This window comes from Saccopteryx leptura, chromosome 9, assembly GCF_036850995.1.
Source record: "Saccopteryx leptura isolate mSacLep1 chromosome 9, mSacLep1_pri_phased_curated, whole genome shotgun sequence".
Lineage (NCBI taxonomy): Eukaryota > Metazoa > Chordata > Mammalia > Chiroptera > Emballonuridae > Saccopteryx > Saccopteryx leptura.
The window spans coordinates 18602571-18619687 of NC_089511.1; the positions used below are offsets into that span (position 1 = coordinate 18602571).

General features: G+C 51.7%; 1 protein-coding gene across 3 annotated transcripts; it reads left to right on the forward strand.

Moving 5' to 3' along the window:
* Positions 1-5458: 5458 nt before the first annotated feature.
* Positions 5459-16672, forward strand: PLA2G15 (phospholipase A2 group XV). 3 transcript variants are annotated; one of them, XM_066350134.1, is made up of 6 exons: positions 5459-5678; positions 8681-8837; positions 11906-12024; positions 12438-12536; positions 12928-13152; positions 14755-16672. In XM_066350134.1, exons 1-6 carry the CDS (start codon positions 5564-5566, stop codon positions 15264-15266), a joined length of 1227 nt encoding a protein of 408 aa, XP_066206231.1. In that variant the 5' UTR covers positions 5459-5563; the 3' UTR covers positions 15267-16672. The 3 variants fall into 3 exon arrangements, with proteins under 3 accessions (XP_066206231.1, XP_066206233.1, XP_066206232.1); XM_066350136.1 differs by having other exon boundaries at positions 13053-13152; positions 14755-14912; XM_066350135.1 differs by lacking the exon at positions 12928-13152.
* Positions 16673-17117: the final 445 nt, after the last annotated feature.

The following is a 17117-nucleotide window of genomic DNA, read 5'->3' on the forward strand; positions in this document are numbered from 1 at the left end:
GGTGATCCCTGCCCATCCAGATGGTGGCCCAGTGGATAGAGCATCGAAGTGGGATGTGGAGGACCCAGGTTTGAAACCCCAGAGTCGCCAGCTTGAGTGTGGGCTCACCAGCTTGAGCGTGGGTTTACTGGCTTGAGCATGGGATCATAGGTATGACCCCATGGTCACTGGCTGGAGCCCAACGGTTGCTTACTTGAAGCCCAAGGTGCTGGCTTGAGCAAGGAGTCACTCGCTTTGCTGTACCCCCCACCACCCGCCAGGGCACATATGAGAAAGCAATCAATGAACAACTAAGGTACCACAACAAAGAAATGATGCTTCTCATCTCTCCCTTCCTGTCTATATCTGTCCCTCTCTCTGTCTCTCACGCAAAAAATAAATAAATAAAATAAAGTTGATCCCTAAATAATACATTATAACAATTATTTACATTATTTAGGTACTGTAAGAAATCTAGAAGTGATTTAAAGCATAGGTCAGGAACTGCTTAGGTTATACCTAACACTACACCATTTTATATAAGGGACTTGAGCATCCAAGAGAATTTTGGTATTGAGTGTGGGAGGAGTGGGGCCCTGGAACCAATCCCCCCCCCCAAAATATTTAGGGAGCATTATATTTGCACAAGACTTATTGAATGAATGGTTGCTTGATTTGCCTCTGGGTAGTCCAGAGATAGTCACCTCTTATAGGGCCACAGAGCCTTTGCACTAGTCTCATCTGCTCTACTTACTTCCCTCCCTATTTGTCCTTGCCCTAATTAATCCCTGCTCTTCCTCCAGATTTTCCCCTCTGGAGGCACCTCCCTCCATAGCAGAGATCCCTACTGTAGTTTGAAATGTCTGTCTGTATTTCACTAATAAATATCCCCCACCCTATCCCTACTAGGATTCATTAATTATGAATGAATGAATCGGAGATAAAGAATGTGGGAGGGATGAATGAGGCTCCAACAATCCTGCCAGATGCCTTCCCAAATCGTACTACAGGTATTTGGGAGAAAGGAACTTGATCCCGCCAGCCCGGTTCCACCTCTTCCCCTTGAATTCTTCGTAGCTCCAGGGTCAAGTCCTGGCAGCGGACGCTCCAGCTGGTGGTACTGGCAGATACCAGCGCGGGGCGGGGAGTATGGCCTTTCTCTTGTACTTCTAGTGTGTCTAGGAGTGGTGAAGGGAGAACCCCCTTCTCCCTTCAGGGCCAGAGAATATCCCGCCGTGGGAGAGTATTTGATGCTGGCTGGCTGTTGGTGACCCCCGCAACGACCCCAACCCTTAGCGGCTCCCAGCTGGGTCGGGCTACTCTTCCTTATTTCCCAGGCCTCCAGAGTAGATAGAGCAGTGGGCTCCCGCGCTGGGCCTCCGCGAAGTTCCCATCTCCGCCCTTGCCGAATCGCCGCGAGTACCCACCAGAGGGCGCACTGACTCCGTAGGTTGATCCAGGTGTTTGGTTTGGGGAGAGAAGCGTGTACTGAAGAGAAAGTGGAAGGCCGGTGACACCACCTCCCAGGCCGCCTACTTCAGGCTTGAGAATCCTTGCAGCTTCTGACTTCCTGAACATAGGCCACGTTTTCAAGCTTGGTTTTTCAGGGCCCTTGACCTCTCAGTTCTGCTCTCAAACCATATGCTCCAGACACACTGCTGTGATTGTTCAAGTCTCCAGGCTGCTGTACATGGGAAGCTCCTTGCTGGAGCACCCTTTATTTTCTTGACAAAATTCCTACTTATTCTTCAAGACCCATCTCTAATTATTCTTCCAGGCAGCCTTCCTTGATGTCTAGGCTAGGTTAGGTGGCCTTTTCTGGGCCTCTTTCCCCCAGGGGCCTGTCAGGATGGGGTCAATATTTGGCCTCTCATGACTTCAGGGAGGCTCTGGCAGCAGAGGAATAAGAGCCTGCTGAGCCATGAGCTTTAAAAGAATCAGTTGAACCAGGGAGGGGCTTCTTTAAAGTCAATGGTCATGTCTGGGCCAAGGCCTAAATGCAGAGCTCAGTTTGAGTCTCCAAAAGTGGAGGCTGCAGAGTGATCCCAGTGCATCAAGTGCAGGAGTCCTGAGGGAGAATGAGGTTGTCCTGTTCTAAGCAGCAAGGAAGCCATAGAGGCTGGAGATGAGAGAGCCAGAGTAAACTGCAGGGTCCTCACTCGCTATGATGCATGCAGTGGGAGGGTCATAAGTGGGATTAGGTGGGCAGCGATGGGGACTGACAGTGTTTACTGGTGTCAACCTGGGATGTGAAGAACAGTCCTCACCCATAAGGGCATAAATTGGGACATCAGTGAGGAGGCTATACTGTGGGTGAAGGTAGTGTGGCTTTGGGAAGATAGAGCTGGGGAGATTTGATGGCCACCTAGTTGTGGACCTGAGATTCAGGGAGGTATCTAGAGTCCGGGATGACCAGGTCTGCAGCCATCATGTGGATGAAATGAGGGAATCCTCACCTCTGACTCCCCTCCATCGTGCCAGCATGGGTCATTGTTGAACAAGCCTTGGCACCAGCTTGCCCAATGGCTATTACCATCAGGGCCTGTGGGAGTGGGGCACCTCAGGAACTGCTTCCAAGGACAGCCACCATGTGAAAGGCCCATGGTCACCTGAGGCTGTTGGACTGACAAGACATTGAAACTGTGCCAGAGTTCAGAATGGCTCAAGCTGTCATGTTCCCTATTCTCTATCCACTTAACCCCTTGGCTTTTTTTTTTTTTTTTTTTTTTTTTGTAAGAGAGACAGGAAGGGAGAGAGATGAGAAGCATCAACTCATAGTTGCAGCACTTTTTAGTTGTTCATTGATTGGTTCTCATACTTGCCTTGACCCAGGGGGCTCCAGCTGAGCCAGTGACCCCTTGCCCAAGCTGGTGACCTCGGGGTTTCAAACCTGGGACCTCAGTGTTCCAGGTTGATGCTCTGTCCACCGTGCCACCATCAGTCAGGCTAACTCTTGGCTTTTGATCTGCCTGTCTCTAGCCCTGGCAGAAGGGTCTTTATGGACTCCCACACTGGGGCTGCCAGATTGATCCTCAGCAACCCTGGGATGGAGTTAAGAGAGGCATGGGTGGGTGGGTGGGACTTTTTTTTTTTTGGTGGTGGTAGTGGTGGTGTCCCTGGGCTAGGACCTGAGGTTAGACATAGGGCCTGAGTTGGACCTTAAAATAGGATGGTACCCCATCCACCAATGTATTTCACTATAAGAATACAAGTGGGGCATGCCAAGATGGCGAGCAGATTCATTGAAGGGCACTGGGAAAGACTGGAAAGGGTCAGCCACTTATCAAGAGGAAGGAAGGAAGGGGAGAGATAGAGGTCTTGATGAGGCAGATAATAAGGCGGGACATTTCTGGACAAGTGGAATGGGGAAACTAAGACAAGATAATTAAACAAGGCCAGACAATTTGATCATTTTATAGGCAGCCAGTAAATTGCAAGACCTTATCTTCCCTAACCAAGGATGCTTGAGAACAAGTGGTTTATACTGCTCCTCTCTGACCAGAAAATATTTTAATTTTTTTTTATTTGTTCATTTTAGAGAGGAGAGGGAGAGACAGAGAGAGAGAGAGAGAGAGAGAGAGAGAGAGAGAGAGAAGGGGGGGAGGAGCTGGAAGCATCAACTCCCATATGTGCCTTGACCAGGAAGCCCAGGGTTTCGAACCGGCAACCTCAGCATTTCCAGGTTGACGCTTTATCCACTGCGCCACTACAGGTCAGGTATGACCAGAAAATAAATAGCTGAAATCACCCTGGTCAGGGAGATAGAGGACAGAAACCCAATTAATGCCACTTGTGCCAGCCAAATACAAGAATGGATGAAGTCGGGGAACAAATAACAAAAACCTTATTAGATCCAGATAGGCCCAAGATAAAAGTAAACCAGTACAGTCAACCAAAGAATAATCCCAAACTCCCCTATATGCTCATTTTGATGCATCAGTGTATTAAAAACACACCTGGAAAGCTGGTGAGTGTTCTGTGGGGCGCTCCCCTAAGACTTGCCTGCAGAAGAAAGATAAAAACCCTCAAAAACCCAGCATGGGATCAGTCTACAACACACCCATGCCCCTTGTTGAGCATGAAGTTTTTATTTTCTTTCTCCTAAACTCTAAGGGTCCCCACAAGACTTTCAACCAGTGCAATGGCAGGCAGCAGCAGCTTGTCCCGGGCTTACCACCTGAACCTGTCTACAAGGCCCCTCTTTTCTGACCTTCTGAGCTATAAGCAGCCCCACCTCAGCTCACTTCTGTCACTGTGACTTTTACTTCCCAGTGAGCTAACGGCAGCCCCACCTTGGCTCACTTCTTTCTCATAACATTTCTAGAGTACAACATAACTTGGTTGTACTCTGTTGCTTCTTCTACCCTAAGCCCTTCCTTGGTTTCATTGTTCCCCACTTCAGTAAAGGTACTCTCAAAATCACCTGGACTCATGTTGTGAAATCTTTCCTGCAGGGAGTCAAGAACCCACACACTACAGGGCAGTCCGAGGCAGACTTGCTCAGGCTTTGTCCCTATCTGGTAACATTGAGAACAGTGACCAGGGAGTGACTGGCCCTTGGGAGGGAGTGGGTGGAGGATCATGACCTCCAGTCTCCAAATGTATGTTTACCCTTTTCCAGAGCAACACAGGGTGCTGATTTATTAACTGGCTGTCAAGATTCTGCCTACTTTGTTTGCCCCCAATTCCTCACAAAGGAAATCTATGTCCTTTCTGGATTTCCAGGTTTGCCTGTGCTGGGTGGTCCCAACACCCCTCCTGCTCTGTGGGGGTACTTGCCCATGGGACAGGGTCAAGGCTCAAGCCCACTCTCAGCCCTGCCCGCGAACTGCTTCGTCTGTCAGGGTGACTCCATACTCCGAGCCCCTAAAAAGGGGAGGGCACACATCCCATTCAGAAATGAAACATGCTGACTTGGCCTGTTCCCGTCCATCCTAACCCTGAGGCAGACCGCAGTGTTGTCTGCCTGGGTCGGGTTGCCCGAACAACCCAGGTGCTCTCTGAGCAGTTTGGGAAGAAACGGTGTGGGCGGTTGCGCAAAGGTCCTGGTCATCCCTATTCTCCTAAGGTGCCAAAACTCCCTGGGGCTTACTTCCCTTCTTTGCCTTGTTTTGACCGGAGTCGAGTCGCTCAGCAGCCGCGAGCGCTGGACCATGAATTGCCACTCAGCCCAGCTCGGTCCAGATTTCAGGTCAGGGAGGCGCCAAGAATCTGGGGTGAAGGCTGCGCAGCGTAAACTTCCAGTACGGATGGCTAGGCTAGGGTACCCAGCAGTGGCAAGGAGGGGCGACCAGCCGAGAGCCTGGATGCCAGGCTGAGCCTCGATCGATCGATGCGCTCGGCTCGCAGCGCTGTCAGGGGAGCTAGTCCGGGATGGCAGGGGTGGGGAAGCCAACTCCAACTGGGCGGGACACGCTGGAGGTGAGTCCCTATTGGCTGGCTGGTTGCGGGAGCTGCATGCTGATTGGTCCGGCCGCAATGGAGGCGGTGGGCGGCGGGGTTAAGCGCGTCCCCGAGACCCGGCCTAGGAGCAAACCCGGGGCTCTGAATCCGCACAAGAGACAGGGACACTCAGTCCCACGCCATGGGTCCTTACCTCTGCCCCTACCGCGCAGGCCTACTCCTGGGTGGCCTTCTGTTCCTTCTGCCGCTCGCAGACCCGGCGCTTCCTACCGGACGTCCCCCTCCGGTGGTCCTGGGTGAGGCGCGCGTCCAGTCGTGGGTCCGTTTGCTCGTACGTCAGGCAGGATAGGGTGCAGGAGTGAGAGGGATTGTCTTCCCGGTTTGCATCTGCTCTAAACACAGGGTGGGGAGGGAGCGTATGACTGTCTTGTCACCTGGGTCGGTCCGTCCACCTCCGGCCATACTGGGCACGGGCGTGGTCAACATCTGTCACCTTCCCCTTGTAGAATGTGAGGTTAAGTAGGAGGGTTACCATGCGGTTGTCCATCGGTCTGCTTGTCCACGTCAGTCCCAAACATTACCTTGCCTTACCCCATTTTTTAGCTGGAAAACCTGAGACCCTTTGACTCCATTCCTGAGGGCTGGTTTGGGGGTAAGGTGGCCTTAGATTTGGCCCCCAGGGACCTTAGTGTTGATTTGGGCTTGGCTATGAGGCTGTCTACCTTGACTCTCTCAGCCCCACATGTTTCAGAATTACTAAAAGGAAGCTCGTTAGGGAAAGGATTCCTCTCTTACCCTGCCACTAGGACTCCCTCCCCCGGCAAAACGTATCAAATGGGTAGTATTAGGCCTGAGGGAGGAGGTCCTAGGGAATCTGAGGATGGCTAAAGATAGAGGTAAGAGGTGGGACAGCCCTGGCCAGATAGCTCAGTTAGTTAGAGTGTCTACCCAAAGCGTAGAGGTTGAGGGTTCAATCCCAGGTCAGGGCAGGTCTGGGCACGTAGAAACAGATAATGTTCCTGTCTCTCTTTCTCTCCCTCCCTTCCTTTTTCTGTAAGATCAATAAATAAAAATTTACAAAAGAAGAGGTAGGACAGTGGCTATGAACAGATGTCAGAGAGCATGCCTGTACTCTTATTCTTCCATACCTACTGTGTTGGAGCTGGGTGACCTCTCCTGCTTATTCCCCTTCTTGGCCCTGACCCTTGGCAACTGTGCAGAAGTTACAGTGTTTCCTTGTGGTGGGCAGGTATAAGACTTCTGTGGGGGCTTTAAGTGAGAGGTGGGAGGGAGTGGGTTGTGCAGGCTCGTGACTAGTTGGGTCATGCAGGCTGTTGCTCCCACCCAGAGCTGGTGGTGTGTAGGTGACCAGCCAGGACTCCTGAAGGCAGAGGCATGCTGAGGTATATGTTACATACTGAGTCTGCATGACCCCAATACTCTTTCTGCTGGGAGTATTCTAATGGAGATGATGCAGATCACAGAAAGGTAAGGTTGGCAGGTAATTTTGTCCCAACGTGTGCCCCAGCAGGAGTTCAGGGGGATGCTGGACCCAGGTTAACCATGGGAATTGGGCAGACTTGGCCTTTCCTTCCCTAAGTTTGAGGCTTGATCCCTAGAGATGAAGTATGGGCAAGCACAGAGAATCCACTGACCAAATCAGGGAAGGCTCCTTGGAGCCTACAGCTGGAGCTCTGGCCAGGAGAGTTCCAGGCAGAGGAACTACACATCAAAGGGTGGAAGGAGGTAGCCCAGGCTGTCTGGAATGGAGCAGCAGCGAGGGAAAGTGAGAGGTGGGAGGGAGTGGGTTGTGCAGGCTCGTGACTAGTTGGGTCATCCATCTGGACTTCATCCCAGGGGCCCGCAGGGAGCCATGTGTGAGCCCAAGGAGTTCTGAGTAAAAGGGTGTGGCATTGGGAAGTGTGTGGTCCATGAAAGGCATGCAGCCTTTTCTCCTGGATGGGTGCTAACTTATTAATTGATTCAGTTTTGGTTATCCTAGGTCAGAGTACAGGTGCCTCAGGTCCCACCTAGAGTCACAGAGCAACTGGAATCTTAACCTGCCCAGAGAATGAGGCTGTTGGCATTAATCCTAGGAAACCCCATGACTGGCAGTGGACAAGTTGTTCCTGAGCACAGATCAGCAATTCAAGGGTGACCAACCTTTCCGGGCAAGGCGAAGGGACTATAGTAAACCATTTATACCTCTCCTAGCCTCAGTCTCCTCATCTGTAAAGTGGGTATAAGAAAGATTTTCTTTTCCCCCAGTGTTATTGAGGTGAAAGGCACATGGGTGGCTGTTGTCCTAGTTCTAGGCACAAGGGCTCAGGAAGTGACCATTGCTATTTTTAGAGGTCCCACAGTCTGGCCAGGGTGAAAGGCATACAGACAAAGCAGATCTAGTGACTTCCTCTTTCAGTATTTCCTTTGGTGGAGAGAATGACCAAGATCTCTCCACTCCCCTGCCCAGTCCACAGAAGCTGTCATGCTGGGGACTCCCCACTTCTGCACCCACATCATGAAAGGAGGTAAAGGCAGGTGCTACAGCTGCCTCCCGTGACTGCCCTGAGGACACTGTGCGGTGGTGCATTGCGAAGGCATGCCCTCTGCGGGACCGGGTATATAGTCCAAGCCTAGTGAATGCCCTGGAGAGCCAAGGGCTGGTTGTTCACTCAGCGATCGTGGATCTTAAATGGAGATGAGTGTGGGAGGTGCTGAGAGAATGGCATGTGGGAGCAGGTGAAGTCTGAAAAGTCACTGGGAGCAAATAATCTCTAAAAGGCCTTGAATGTTGGGCAATGAAACAACAGGGATAGGTTTGAGTGTCACAAGGCCCCCCAGGGCTCTTTGTAGATTCAACAGGCCAGTTCAGATAGAGAAAAGTTATCCTTTAGGCCTAGTCTCCCTCACCCCACACTGGACTGTGGCTGGAATGGTGTGTTGTTTCAGGGTAGCCATCTTCAACGCTTGGTCCAGGTGAGCCCAGATGCTAGGGCCCTCCAGAAGATCTGCCCTTTGGAACCTTAGGGCTCTGGCCTTTAGCATAGCCTGGGGACTTAGGAGGTCAGCAGATACCAGTATGAGTTTCTTTCAGTTGTGTTTCTGTTCATTGCCTTCTTCCTCCACAAACTTGTCTTGGAGCGCTTTCTCTGGATTTACTTTCGCTGGTTAAGTGGTACAATGCTCTGTCCTGTTTTTTACTCTGGTCAGAGTGAACAAGGCTCTGTCTATTCTAGCCTGGGATGGTAGAAGGCCTCAGGCTCAGGGCCTCATGTATGTTCTCTATGCCCTGCTACAGTGCCTGGTGATTTGGGCAACCAGCTGGAGGCAAAGCTGGACAAGCCGAAGGTCGTGCACTACCTCTGCTCCAAGAAAACAGACAGCTACTTCACACTCTGGCTGAACCTCGAACTGCTGCTGCCTGTCATCATTGACTGCTGGATCGACAATATCAGGTGGGAGCTGGGGCACAGACTGGAGCTGCTCACCAACACAACCTAAGAGGCTGCCAGAGTCCATTTCCATCTCATCCCCACCTCAAGAGACCACAAGGTCACTGACTTTTCTCCCTTCCCATTTCCTCAGTCTGATTGGCACCACCTTTGTGCTCTCCCAGACAGAACTTCCCTTTCCTGCTGCTCTTGTTCTCATGCTCTCCAATCCATACCTTGAGCTTTGAGCCCTACCTGTGGTTTCCAGACCCTGTTCATAGCCTCAACGTGGCTCTCCCCCTTTCCCTTGCCCCTGGCTTGGCCACACCTGCCCCTCCAGTTTCTTGATCTTCCTGGGATGCCATGTCTTCAAGCCTTTGCAGATTCTGTTCCTTCAGCCTAGAATCTACCTCTATACCCTTTGCCTGACGAATTCCCCACCTTTACCTTGTAAATCCTGAGCCAGGTCTCTGACACTCTCCAGAGCTGGCTGAGTAGCCATTTTATCTATCATTTTAGTCTCAGGGTTCTATTGGCTAGTCTAATATTCAAATAGACATGAGACAAAGAGAAAATAAATATATTTAATACATATGTATATATGGGAACCCAGAGGCGGATTAAGGTCGGTTGAGGCCCCGGGTGCAGAAGAAAATATTAGGCCCCTTACATTAGAAAAAAGAATAAAGTTGGGGTTTTGCGGGGTCCTTCACAAGTCAGGGCCCAGGGTGCGTGCCCCATGCACCTGTCGTTAAATCTGCCTCTATGGCAGGGGTCCCCAAAATTTTTACACAGGGGGCCAGTACACTGTCCCTCAGACCGCTGGAGGGCCGCCACATACAGTGCTCCTCTCACTGACCACCAATGAAAGAGGTGCCCCTTCCAGAAGTGTGGCAGGGGGCCGGATAAATGGCCTTAGAGGGCTGCATGCGGCCCGCGGGCTGTAGTTTGGGGAAGCCTGCTCTATGGGAACCCCACCTACATGAGAGAATCATAGACCCCTACATACAAGAGAGGTTCAGTTGGGTGATAAGTATGCAACATAATTGAATGACAAGATAACCTGGACATGTTTTCTTTTTTTTTTTTTTTTTTTTTTTTGCGTTTTTCTGAAGCTGGAAACAGGGAGAGACAGTCAGACAGACGCCCGCATGCGCCCGACCGGGATCCACCCGGCACGCCCACCATGGGGCGACGCTCTGCCCACCAGGGGGCGATGCTCTGCCCATCCTGGGCGTCGCCATGTTGCGACCAGAGCCACTCTAGCGCCTGGGGCAGAGGCCACAGAGCCATCCCCAGTGCCTGGGCCATCTTTGCTCCAGTGGAGCCTTGGCTGCGGGAGGGGAAGAGAGAGACAGAGAGGAAAGCGCGGCGGAGGGGTGGAGAAGCAAATGGGCGCTTCTCCTATGTGCCCTGGCCGGGAATCGAACCCAGGTCCTCCGCACGCTAGGCCGACGCTCTACCGCTGAGCCAACCGGCCAGGGCTGACATGTTTTCTTTGAACATATGTACCCTGATTTATTGATGTCACCCTATTAAAATTAATAAAAATTTATTTTAAAAAAGAGGTTCAGAGACGGAAAAGGAATATATAGGTATATAAGACATTCTGAGATAGAGTTGAGATAAGGTACCCAGAGGGCTTCAGCCAGTCATTACAGAATGATAAGAAGAGCAGATATTGCCTGACCGGGCAGTGGCGCAGTGGATAGAATGTCAGACTGGGATGTGGAAGACCCAGGTTCAAGACCCCAAGGTTGCCAGCTTGGGTGCCGGCTCATCTGGTTTGAGCAAAAAGTTCACCAGCTTGAGCCCAAGGTCGTTGGCTCAAGCAAGGGGTTACTCAGTCTGCTGAAGGGCCGCAGTCAAGGCACATATGAGAAAGCAATCAATGAACAACTAAGGTGTTGCAACGCACAACGAAAAACTAATTATTAGTGCTTCTCATCTCTCCATTCCTGTCTGTCTGTCCCTGTCTATCCCTCTCTCTGACTCTCTCTCTGTCTCTGAAAAAAAAAAAAAAGAAGAAGAAGAGCAGATATTTAGTAAATAGAAGTTTGCCCTACCATATACTTGTGGGTCAAAAATCAGGTGGCTCAGCCTGACCTGTGGTGGTGCAGTGGGATAAAGCGTTGATCTGGAACACTGAGTTCGCCAGTTTGAAACCCTGGGCTTGCCTGGTCAAGGCACATATGGGAAGTTGATGCTTCCTGTTCCTCCCCCTTCTCTCTCTCTCTCTCTCCTCTCTGAAAATTGAATAAATGAAGTCTTTAAAAAAAAAAATTAGGTGGCTCAGTTGGTTAGAGCATCGCATCATTCCATACACCAAGGTTGTGGGTTCAATCCTCAGTCAGGGCCCAGGGAAGAATCAACCAATGAATGCATAAATAACTAGAACAACAAATTGACGTTTCTGTTTCCCCTTTCAAATAAAAAGAGAGAGAGAGATTATCACTGATAATCTCTTTTTTTGTTGTTGTTGTTTTTTTTGTTACAGAGAGACAGAGAGAGAGATAGAGAGAGGGACAGACAGGAAAGGAGAGATAAGAAGCATCAATTCTTCATTGCGGCACCTTAGTTGTTCATTGATTGCTTTCTCATATGTGCTTTGACGGGGGGGGGGGGGGGAGCTACAGCAGACCGAGTGACCCCTTGCTCAAGTCAGCAACCTTGTGTTAAGCTGGTGAGCTTTTTGCTCAAACCAGATGAGCCTGCGCTCAAACTGGCAACCTCAGGGTTTCGAACCTCGGTCCTCTGCGTCCCAGTCCGACGCACTATCCACTGCACCACCACCTGGTCAGGCCACTGATAATCTCTTATCATGGGAAAGTTCCCTAATTCAAGTTCCAGGTAGTTAAGGGAGGGGCAGAAGTTTCTCTTGAGCCTGAAGCTAAAATTGTTCTTAGCTTAAAACAATTCACGGAAGCAATCTCCAGTGACTACTGTGAACCCCCATAGTTACTTTTTGGTCTCCCTATTCAACTGACCAAACCTGAGAATTGGAAGGGAGTGTGGCTCAGGACACGGCAGTATTGGGACTCACCCAAATTTAGTGCCAGCTCTGGGTCACCAGCTCATATCCCTCCTGACAGGCTCGTCTACAACAGGACGTCCCGGACTACCCAGTTTCCCGATGGTGTGGATGTGCATGTCCCCGGCTTTGGGAAGACCTTCTCACTGGAATTCCTGGACCCCAGCAAAAGCAGTGTGGGTGTGTAGCCCTTCTGCTGCTCTTGAGGGAATGGAGGTGGAGGTTTTGCCCCCCTAGAGTGGGAGGAGCCACTGGTTTGACGGGGTAGGCTGTGAACTGTCCGATCAGTATGGGCAGAAAGCAGTCCTGCAGGGACCTCCCTGCAGTAGATGTCACAGTCTCCTTGGTAGGCATGGTATAGGTGGCTGGCACTGGCTGTACCCTCTTTATTGTGTTTTTTTTTTTAATTCATTTTAGAAGAGAGAGAGAAGGGGGGGAGGAGCAGGAAGCTTCAACTCCCATATGTGCCTTGACCGGGCAAGCCCAGGGTTTTGAACTGGCAACCTCAGAGTTCCAGATCGACACTTTATCCACTGCGCCACCACAGGTCAAGCGGCTGTACCCTCTTTAATCCTATGTGTTTATGTCTATAGGTTCCTATTTCCACACCATGGTGGAGAGCCTTGTGGCCTGGGGCTACACACGGGGTGAGGACGTTCGGGGGGCTCCTTATGACTGGCGCCGAGCTCCAAGTAAGTGGTCATCCTCGTTTTTTCCCTGTTGTCTTAAGAGGTGGGCACATGGAGGTCACAGCCACCACAGGCCCTGGGCTGTCCCCTGCTCCTGGGCCAAAGGTGTCTAGCCCAGTAGAAATACTTACCACCTTCCCTCAGTCTGTTCTGTCCTTCCCCACCCCTCACCCCAGGGTTTCTGGGCCTCTGAGCCCTGGGGAGAGATAGTAAGTCTCAGGAGGGGAAAAGGAGCCCCTTTGTTTCCTGCCTTCATTGAAGGAAACCAGACCTGTCCCACTTGAATTTTAGCATTCTCCCCTCCCACCTAGTCCTGGGTCTGGCCTGAGAAGTAGTCAGTGGTTTAGGTCCCAGGACCCTTCCTGCCTGACTCCTGCCTGGCTCTGGCCTGCAGATGAAAATGGGCCCTACTTCCTGGCCCTCCAGGCGATGATCGAGGAGATGCACCAGCTGTATGGGGGCCCCGTGGTGCTGGTTGCCCACAGTATGGGCAACATGTACACGCTCTACTTTCTGCAGCGGCAGCCACAGGCCTGGAAGGACAAGTATATCCGTGCTTTTGTGGCACTAGGTGCGCCCTGGGGGGGCGTGGCCAAGACCCTGCGTGTCCTGGCCTCAGGTAAGACCCTGCCTGGCCCAGCATAGGAGTATTGGGGGAGGCACTCTCTCTTTCCCTCTACAATGTCCTGGGGAACCCTTCTTTCTCTAGAATAGTATTCTTTTCCAAATAATGTCACCCTTAAGTTGATGACCCTTGTAATCTGTGTAAGTTTCACATGGTGCAGCATGACTGTTGGTCAATGCAGATACTTGCTTGTACACACGTATACATACACTGTGCATACACACTGGCTGGCCTAACTCAGTTTGACCTGGAGTTCAGTTTTGTTTTTTTGTTTTTTGACCCAGAGTTTTTTGTGGGGGAAGCCTTCTCCCTGTCTCCTGCCCCCATCTGCACCTTTTCGTCTTCACCTTTGCCCCAGGGAAGGAAGGCTGGACTACAGTTTCCTGTTTATGAGTTACCTCTCCATGTGTGGCAGCAAGGAACCTCTGTGGGCAACACAGGGAGGAAGTAGGTGCAGATCTGTTTAGGCCTGCTTGCTAGGCTGTTGGGAAAGTCATCTTCCCCATCTCATTCCTCTCCAGTCCATCTGCCTTTTCGTGGCTGTCAGAACCTGCCACCTGCAGCCATAGGGCTTTCCTCCTTCTGCTAGGACTGGGTATGAGCCCCATGGCCCCTCACTAGAAGCCATGAGCCAGGGCTGTGCCAAGCAGCTGATGAGCTTTCTTCCTCAAGCCTCTGCCTCAGCACTGCCTCATCTGTTTGTCAGTCAATTGATCGTTGTGATCAGGTCAGTCTCAGTACCTACCCCACCAGTGACCTTGGATTGGCTGGGAAGCTCCCCATGAGTCTCCTTAGAGCTTTGCATCAGATGCTGGAAACTGTTCTTTCAGGGCCTGGCAGTCTGGGAGCAGGGTTGGGGTGGGAAGGGTGGTAGTCATAGACCTTAAGTAGGAGCTTCCCTTTCCTCAGTGAAGTCCCCACCAGGCAGTGCTGTGGTTCTGTGGTCAGTCAGAGAAGTAGATTGATGGGTGGCCGTGGGTGCTGAACAGGGTCAGAGGCTCCTATTCCCAAGTTCCAACTCACCCTCTGGAAGTCTCGCTGGCTGGTGTGTGTGTTTGTATTGTTAGCATTCCTGTGTGAAAAGAACTCTCACTCTAGTCTGCAGACTTCCCTCCTGCCTGTCTCCTGAGGGCCTGGCTGCACAGGTCAGTGACAGGCAGGTGGCTGGTATGAGACCAGGAGTGGTTGGCTGCAGGTCTAAGCCTAGGAAAAGAAAAATGTTTGTATACCTCAATGTAATAGAGAAAGAGGAATGTGCCTCTGGGCTGACAACCTGCTGATTTACCTTTGATAAGGTCAGTGCCTACAGGCCCCGTGATAAGTCACCCTGTGGGTGTGAGCAGCCTAAATCCTTGGTCATGAAATGCTATAGGAAAAAAAGAAAAAACAGGTCTTGGTTCGATGTTTACCAGAGGTAGCAAAATAAAGGGAAACAATACAAGCTAGCACCAGCACAGGAGTTATAATGACGGTCCTTGAGACGCTGCTGGGCTGACAGGGCCACTGACAGGGGCCCTGGTGAACATGCATGCTGGTTCCTTCACCCAGTCAGCTTGCATTCCTGAACACAGATTGACTGGAGCCCTCTCTCTGCAGGGGACAACAACCGGATCCCGGTCATTAGTTCCCTGAAGATCCGGGAGCAGCAGCGGTCTGCTGTCTCTACCAGCTGGCTACTGCCTTACAACTGTACATGGTCACCTGAAAAGGTCTTTGTACGCACACCCACAACCAACTATACACTGCGCGACTATCACCAGTTCTTCCAGGACATTGGCTTCGAAGACGGCTGGCAAATGCGGCAGGACACGGAGGCGCTGGTTGAAGCCAGGGTGCCACCTGGCGTGCAGCTGCACTGCCTCTATGGCACTGGTGTTCCCACGCCAGACTCCTTCTACTATGAGAGCTTCCCAGACCGTGACCCCAAAATCTACTTTGGTGATGGCGATGGCACTGTGAACGTGCAAAGTGCCCTGCAGTGCCAGACCTGGCGCAACCACCAGGAACACCAGGTATCACTGCAGGCGCTGCCAGGCAGCGAGCACATTGAGATGCTGGCCAATGCCACTACCTTGGCCTATCTGAAATTCGTGCTCCTCGGGCCCTGATTCCTGTGTGCCAGGCAAGGCTGTAGGGTGGCTCACCCGCAGCTGCTTCTCTTGACCTCTAGGGCTGCCATGGCCCACGAGTTCAGCAGTTTGTGACTGACCTTATAAGGCCATAGGTCTTGGATTGTGAAACATCTGCCATCGGAAGTGCTGTTTCTTCTCCTTTCTCTGGGAGTGAGGAAGGAAGTAATAGGACTCACTCAAGGGACTCTCTTAATGGAAAGAATGCTGCTGTTGATGGGATTGTTGTGACCTCAGGACTGGCTCTGCAGGTGGATTGGCTGGTACCTGGATCCAGTCCCCAACTCAGGGGCTATGTGTTCTTTCTACTCCTGTGGCTATTTCACATTTGTCCACCAGGCCCTTTCCCACAGACTTCCTGTGAGGAATATGACTGAACTGTCGACCCTGCCCCCAAAGATCCCAGGGATGGGCTCCTGGTCCCTAGGGGGATCCTTCTCACACACAAGCCACAACTGCTACTGGCCACAGATGGCTTTCCTGGGACCAAGCTGCACAACAGCCTGACTGTGGCCCTCTGGGAGCAGCCCGGTTCCCTCTGCAGGCAGGGTGGGTTGTGTTTTCTGTGGTTACCAGGCCCTGGGGCATTCGGCCCTACCTCCCCCACCTCCAAGAACAGTCTAGCTCAGGATTGGGCAGCAGATGGTGCCCCAGTTCTGCAGGCTATGTCCCAGGAGCTCTGATCCCCTTTGTTGGGTCGTTGCTCTCAGTATTGATGCTTGTCCCTTTGCCCTGGGACTGCGGCTCAAGGATGAGTGCCGGATCCAGTGCCATGACCTTTTTATTTTCCCATGGCCTTTTAGCTTCTGGTGAAGAAAGAAAAGTCAAGAGCGGCCAAGGTGACTCGAGCTTCCCTGAACTGCCCTCTTGCTAATCCCTCCACCATACTGCCACCTTGCCATAGGGTTGCTCTAGCACCCAAGTGGGCTGGCACAGGGCTGAGAAGAGGCTGGGCTACTGCCTACCCTGCCCAGCACCTACCTCTACCAGGCAGTGCAATGATATTTAGTCTGCAGGGACTAGCTCAGAAACTTGAATTGGCCCCTGTGAGAGCCAGGTGCCTTGGAGCCCCGCTGCGGGTTCTCTGTCTGCCTCAGTGATGCTGCACGGGCCTTCCTGTGATAGCAGCGCTGGAGAGTCTGTATCTGCCTTGGCAGCAGTGGCCTCCAAGTGGGCAACAGCTATAGGCCAAGACTTGGTTCTAGCCTCTAGGGAGGGGCCCCAGAGCCACAGTTAGGCGGACTGTATTGCTCTCCCCCAAGATTTCTGTGGAGCTGGATTTTCTCTGTAATGTACATGCCCAGCCTCTGTCTCTCCCTTTGTTCCTGAGTGGTGGGCCCCACATCAGGCTCTGAGCAGGCTGTATGTCAATTATGGCAATAAAAGTATTCTGGATGCTATAAAATGCTCTGGCCTAGCCTCTTTTCTGAGCATGAGAGGAGGGAGTTTGTGAAGGGGTAAAAGGGCTAGAGAGGCAGGTAGTCAGGGGCTAGACCTTTCCTGGGGCCTTGATGGGTTCTCTCAGCACCAAAGTGTGGCTCCTATGCATAGCTTTGGGCTTTATTCTCCTGCCCCCTCTTCTCCTGGAATCTAGTTCCCCTCCTGGGGTGAAGAACTGGGACCTGAAACATTCCCGCTGGAATGTAGCTCTTGCTCTGGCCTGGTGAGCAGGCTTTCACATGCCACTCCTGATCTGAGTACCAGAGACAATCCTGCAGCTCATTCTGGCTGGACTCCCTTTCCCAGTTTTCTCTTCCCTCTCAGCTCGCAGGTCTCAGCAGCCTTTGAAACTAGAGTTCTTTTCAGGACGCCACCCTTCTACTTTGTTTA

Bases quoted from the DNA above. Each gene is read 5' to 3' on its own strand.
- PLA2G15 (XM_066350134.1), top strand. From the start codon at position 5,564: ATGGGTCCTTACCTCTGCCCCTACCGCGCAGGCCTACTCCTGGGTGGC. The intron at 5,679-8,680 runs GTGAGGCGCGCG...GCCCTGCTACAG, and splicing joins TCCCCCTCCGGTGGTCCTGG to TGCCTGGTGATTTGGGCAAC. The intron at 12,025-12,437 runs GTGTGTAGCCCT...TTATGTCTATAG, and splicing joins CCCCAGCAAAAGCAGTGTGG to GTTCCTATTTCCACACCATG.